Here is a 6430-nt window from a genome sequence, read left to right as displayed (position 1 = left end):
TGATTGCAGAATTGAGTAGTTAATTCAGTAGTGATAATTTTTTCAAAGAGCTTTGCGAAGATACAAAGTTTAGAAATAGGTCTATAATGCTTGACAATTTGTTTGTTCCCACCTTTATGTATTGGAGTGATTAAGGCCATTTTCCAGGTGTTGGGAAAACATCCCTCTGAGAGGGATTTCCTGAAAATAATAGCGAGAGGAGTAGCTAATTCCTTTGCTAGTTTAGAAACTAAAATAGGATGGATATTATCGTAACCGGAACTGTTGTGTATGCGCTTGCCCTGCGTGTGTTTCCGAACGGACGGCTGCGCCCGCCGCTAATGTGACAGCGACTTGAATAAACAGTCTGCGCTAAGCAAGCAATCGTTTCATTACTCCCAATACGTAACAGTGGCGACGAGTGCGTGAAATACCCACTTTTGAATAAATAAAACCCAAAATGTCTGCAATGCATTTTGGTGTTTTATCGTGTTTTAATCACAGTGAACAAACGTGGAAAACGTATAAAAGTCGCATAACGCAGTGGTTTATCGCGAACGACGTAAACCATATAACCGATGCGACGGGAGTTAAACGACGAGCTATACTGCTTAGTGCGCTCACTGAGGGCACATACAAGTTGGCAGCAGATCTAGCGCTGCCCAAGGAACTCCATGAGGTGCCCTACGAAGATATTCTAGATCTCCTGGATGCTCATTTCACGCCGAAACGCGTCGGTTTCGGCGAACGGCACAAATTTTACGCAGCAGTGCAGCAACCCGCGGAGTCATTTACGCAATGGGCGGCTCGACTACGGGGACTCACGGCTAATTGCAACTTTAGCAGCCTAGAAGAAGTACTCCGCGACCGGTTCATAGTGGGGATGCTACCGGGACTCGAAAAAGAAGCGATCTTCGCCGAGGATCTGAGTAGCCTGACCCTGGCAAGGGCGGTGGAGCAGGCCGAGAACATCAGGTGCGCGCGGACGGGAGCAGTCTCGAGCGGTGTCGTTACCGCGCATACAGAAGTGCTATGTAAAATCGGACAGTCGAACAAATGTGAACAAGAAGTGAGTGAGAGAAAGTCGGGAAAAGTGCAGTGTTCCGTGTGTGGTTATTTTAACCACAGGTCGCCAGAGTGTCGTTTCATTAATAATACGTGCAAAAAATGTAATCAAACGGGTCACCTCCGACGCATGTGCAAGAAGGTGAATCTGACGTCAGCTGTGACGAGCGGGAAGGGCGAGAACGACGACGGCGGTGAGTTGTATAATATCCGATCTTTCAGGGGTGAACCTATGGTGGAGTCTGTTAATTTAAATGGGGTCACTTTAAAATTTGAAATTGACAGCGGGTCCGCTGTAACGGTTATTTCCGAGATTACTTTTAAACGGCATTTTAATGTGTCATTGTCGCCTTCGAATAAAAAGTTAATGAGTTACACGGGCCAAAGAATACACTGTTTAGGTGTTATGCGTGAGTCACAAATGTCGTTCGATGGGGTCACTCGCGCTATAGACGTATACGTGGTACGTGGCGGGGGCCCGGCACTTCTCGGCAGGGATTTTATCTCGAAGTTCCACTTAGAACTAGCTCCAGTAAAATATTGTGGGTCATCGCTCTCGATAGAACAGCTTCAGACTCGTTTTTATAAAACATTTTCCGACAATTTGGGTTGTTTTAAAAAATATAAAATAAAATTATTTTTGAAAGAAAATTCGAAGCCGAAGTTCTTTAAAGCGCGACCCATTGCTTTCGCCCTCAGGGAAAAGGTTACCGACGAGTTAAATAGGCTAGTCGACCTAGGTGTCCTGAAACCTGTTGACCATTCCGAATATGCGTCCCCCATCGTGCCAGTCCTAAAAAGGAACGGTTCCGTAAGAATATGCGCCGACTACTCGGTTAGTATTAACAAGCAGCTAGTCGTCGAACAGTTTCCCTTGCCGACTGTCAATGAGTTGTTCTCGAAGCTGCACGGCGGCGAACAGTTTACGAAGCTAGACTTGTCCAGCGCGTACAATCAGCTGTGTCTCGACGAGGACTCACAGAAGCTGACGTGCATCAACACGCACCGTGGACTTTATCAGTACACACGGCTCGTATTCGGTCTGTCCTCAGCTCCGGCGATTTTTCAGCGCGCCATGGAGACCGTGTTGTCGGGCTTAGACGGGGTATTGTGTCTCCTCGACGATATTTTGATTACAGGTCGTAATAGGGAGGAACACTTGACGCGACTAAGTTCCGTATTGCAGAGGCTCGAAGACGCGGGGTTAACACTTCAAAAGGAAAAGTGCGAATTTTTTAAAGACGAGATCAGTTATTTAGGTTATGTAATTAACAAAAATGGTCTTAAAAAATCGCCGGAAAAAGTTAAAGCCATACTAAACGCACCTAGGCCAAGTAATGTGAGTCAGTTGCAATCGTTTTTAGGGCTAGCAAACTATTATAGAAATTTTGTACCCGGTGCATCAATGATGTTAAGTCCATTGTACGAATTGTTAAAAAAGAATAGTAACTGGAAGTGGACAAAAATTCACTCGGACGCTTTCTCATCTATAAAAAAGTGTCTAGCGTCGGATTCGGTTTTGGCACATTTTGATCAAAGCGCCAAACTTATTCTAACGGTCGACGCATCCCCCACCGGTCTCGGGGCGATTTTGTCACAAGTGGGGAAAGACGGCACGGAGCGGCCGGTTGCGTTCGCGTCGCGCACACTCACGCCCGCCGAGCATAGATACTCGCAAATACAAAAGGAAGCGACTGCGATTATATTCGGGGTGCGTCGGTTTCACCAGTACTTATACGGTCGATCGGACCCTTTCGTCTTACGAACCGATCACAAGCCTTTGATCTCCATCTTCGGTCCACATAAGGGTATTCCAGAAGTGTCAGCAAATAGGCTGCAACGTTACGCGATGTTTTTAAGCGCGTATAATTACGTTATAGAATATGTTCGCAGCTCCGATAACAGCGCGGACTATCTTTCCCGCGCGAGCTTGGCGGGGGCGGGGGAGCGCGGCGCGGTGACCACGAAGGCGGGGCGCGCGTCGTGCGCAGACGCCGCCGCGGCGCTGTGCGATAGGGCCGCATATGTTTGCTTCGTGGTGGACGGAACGTTGCCTATTACCGTAAGCGAATTACGTCATGAAACATCCAAAGACGTAATATTATCCCGCGTTGTGAATTATGTTCTAAACGGCTGGCCACATAAAGTAGCAGATTTAAAGTTGAAGCCGTACTTTTTATGTCGAAATCAGCTATCGGTAGAAAATGGATGCTTAATGAGGGGCCATAAAGTAATAATTCCAAGTTCATTACGTAAAAAGGTAATGAACGAATTGCATACGTCCCATTTAGGGATAGTTAAAACCAAGGCTGAAGCGAGGTCCAGATTTTGGTTTCCGGGCGTGGACGACGCTATTGAAAATTTAATCGGGTCCTGTGAGGTGTGCACCCGGCTGAGGCCGTCACCGCCGCGTGCTAAGCTGGCGCCGTGGAAGTTTCCTCCTCAGCCGTTTCACAGGGTGCACATCGACTTCTTAGGGCCGTTAAACGGCCGGTCGTATTTGGTCGTCGTAGACTCGTATACCAAATGGGTTGAGGTATACGACATGAATGCAAACACAACGTCGAATGCAGTAATCGAACGGTTTTACGAATACATTGCGCGTTATGGGATACCGAACACAATTGTGAGCGACAACGGACCCTCCTTTGCTTCGCAAGAGTTCTCAAAGTTCTGCTTAGGAAATGGAATCAAGCACTTGACTACACCGGCATACCATCCAGCCAGCAATGGTCAAGCGGAAAGTATGGTAAAAGTTGTGAAAAAAGGCATCAAAAGTAGCGTTATGTCTAGTCGTACAGTGAAGGAATGTAAGTTACGTCTCCTCAAGTTTCTGTTTGACTATCGAAATTCAATTCACTCCACCACAGGTCTATCCCCAGCAGAACTGGTGTACGGGCGTAAACTTAAATCGCGGTTGGATTTAATTAATCCCAGAGAGCCGTCGCCCTCGTTCGGCGCCCTTGCCGATTTTGTTGAGGTTAGGCAGCAGTCGCAAATCACAGGCCATGGTGGGAAAAATAAATCTTCCTTTTCCCCTGGTGAACATGTGCTATACAAAAAATTTAGTGGTAAAAATAAGTTCACCTGGCATAAGGGTATTGTGTTACGGCGACTGGGCAAAGTATTGTACGTAATACAAGATAATGAAACTTTAGCTACACTAAAAAAACACAAAAATCAATTATGGTTATATAAAGGTTATACTAATAAGAACTTAAGCACGTGGGATGTTGATGATTTTGATGAGGTTGTTGATAGTATGCCAATATCGTTAACATCCTCAGGAATGCCAGGAGTCGCACAGGATAGTGATAGGGGCCTATCTGAGGGGGAAGGTGAGGAAGCATGCTCGCTTCCGGTCACACCTCCTATCAACCATCCCAATGTGACTGTAACTCGAGGGGTAAGGCGCCCTGCGCCGTCCGATTGTTTAGAGTTGGATAGTCAATGAATATAATTGTGTTAGTAATAAGCTACTGTATATAAAAGTTGTATAATTGTATTGTCTTTCTCAGAGTTTAGGGTTAAATGTTATGTCACATCTAAAGGAGGAGGGATGTTGTGTATGCGCTTGCCCTGCGTGTGTTTCCGAACGGACGGCTGCGCCCGCCGCTAATGTGACAGCGACTTGAATAAACAGTCTGCGCTAAGCAAGCAATCGTTTCATTACTCCCAATACGTAACAGGAACCTTTATTGATATCTACTGTCTTCAACAGCTTATGAACCGTGTTATCAGATATGCTAATGGAGTTGATATTCAAAGGAGAGGAAACGCCGGCGTCAGTCAGGTTTGGGATGTTGTCGTCTCGGCTAGCTACAAAAACCGAATTAAAATATTCATTAAATAAATTGGATATTTCTTCGGGGTCAGATGAACTACGGTCGTCATATGTCATATGTACAGGAATGTTGTTAGGGGAGAATTTAGATTTTATAAAAGACCAAAAATATTTAGGAGAATTGGTTATTTTATCTTCTACAAATGAGATGTAATTGCGATAACATTCTGATTCTAGTGACTTTACCCTTTTGCGTAAGAACTTAAATTCTTCTAAATCTAAATAATTCTTGTAAAGCTTCCACTTCCTATGGATCCTTGACTTTTCGCGCATAAGTTTTAAAAGAGGTCGAGAATACCATTGTGGATATTTATTATTATTTTTATACGGTTTTTTAGGTACAAATGATTCTATTAACTCATACAATAGACAATAAAAATAGGAAACTGCATCCTCCGTATTTAAATTCTGAAGATCATGAGCCCAATCAATGTCTGTTAAGCCCTTTCTTAATCCTTCAAAATCAGCAGAGTGATATAAGTGTTTAAAACGATCAATGTCCTTTATATGAATAGGGTTGAAAAGGTTTAGTTCTATTTCTAAAGACTTATGATGGGGGTCCTCCGGGGTGAGGGGCGAGGTGCACGCAGAGACACTAACATCGTGGTCGCTCAAGACGAGGTCGAGGATGCGCCCGTTAGAGTTATGACAACCGTTATATTGTGACATATGGCAAAGATTCATAAAATCACTCAGAAGTGCAACTTTATTACAATTGTTAACATTGATTAAACTAATTTGTGAATACTCGTTTATAGACCAAGACGCCTGGGATATATTATAGTCACCCAAAATTAGGAAAATGTTGTTTGCATCGGTTTCATGTGTTATATCGTAAACGTTATCAAAAAATGTTTGTAAGGATTGTAAATGGGCATTATTATGCGGGAAATAACTGCAAGCAATGTGAAGCGATCGTAATAAATTACTACGACTACACGGCCGACAGTTGCGGCGTCGCGGCGGCGCGCGCGCTGAGTGTTTATCGTGGCCGGGCCTAGCTCAATAGCCGCGTACCCACCTAGCGCACAGGCTCACGCGGCAGCCTCGTGAGCCAATGCCTCGGCTGGTGTGGACGTGCCTCGGCCTGCCTCGGGCGCGCGTTTCCTCGACCGAGCACGGCTCGGCCCCGATCCATCTGTTGTCGGTAAACTTGACGCGCTCAAAGGTGCCTCAGTGAGCGCTGTGCGTTAGGTGGGGACGGTTATGTTTTGGCTCGCGCGCGAAGCTACTTCAAGTTTTGTCTCTTGCCGTGTTTGTCTTCTGTAATTTTGATATCATGGGCAGTCAGGAGGAGTCCAGTAGGTTTTTTTGATACGTGACTGTTTTCGTTTCTTTAAACAATAAGCAGCTAGGAAAATAGCTGTAGCTGAAAATACACGACTGTCCATTACGAATACTCGCGGACTTATGATGGCTCAGCCTGCCTCGCGAAGCGGCCACGGCCACGCGGAACAAAACTACTGAGGCTGCCGCAGGAGCCATCGCTCGCGATCCGGACACCGAGGCTGCCACGTGAGCCTGTGCGCTAGGTGGGTACGC

General features: G+C 45.6%; 1 protein-coding gene across 1 annotated transcript; it reads left to right on the top strand.

Annotated features, from left to right (window-relative positions):
• The first annotated feature begins 312 nt into the window (after positions 1-312).
• On the top strand, positions 313-4585 carry LOC106712072 (uncharacterized protein K02A2.6-like). Its single transcript, XM_014504520.2, has one exon. It carries the CDS (start codon positions 440-442, stop codon positions 4496-4498), a length of 4059 nt encoding a protein of 1352 aa, XP_014360006.2. The 5' UTR covers positions 313-439; the 3' UTR covers positions 4499-4585.
• Positions 4586-6430: the final 1845 nt, after the last annotated feature.

Source organism: Papilio machaon, chromosome W (assembly GCF_912999745.1).
Source record: "Papilio machaon chromosome W, ilPapMach1.1, whole genome shotgun sequence".
Classification (NCBI taxonomy): Eukaryota; Metazoa; Arthropoda; class Insecta; order Lepidoptera; family Papilionidae; genus Papilio; species Papilio machaon.
The sequence above is the reverse complement of the archived record's forward strand: the minus strand, read 5'-3'. Positions and strand labels throughout refer to the sequence as shown.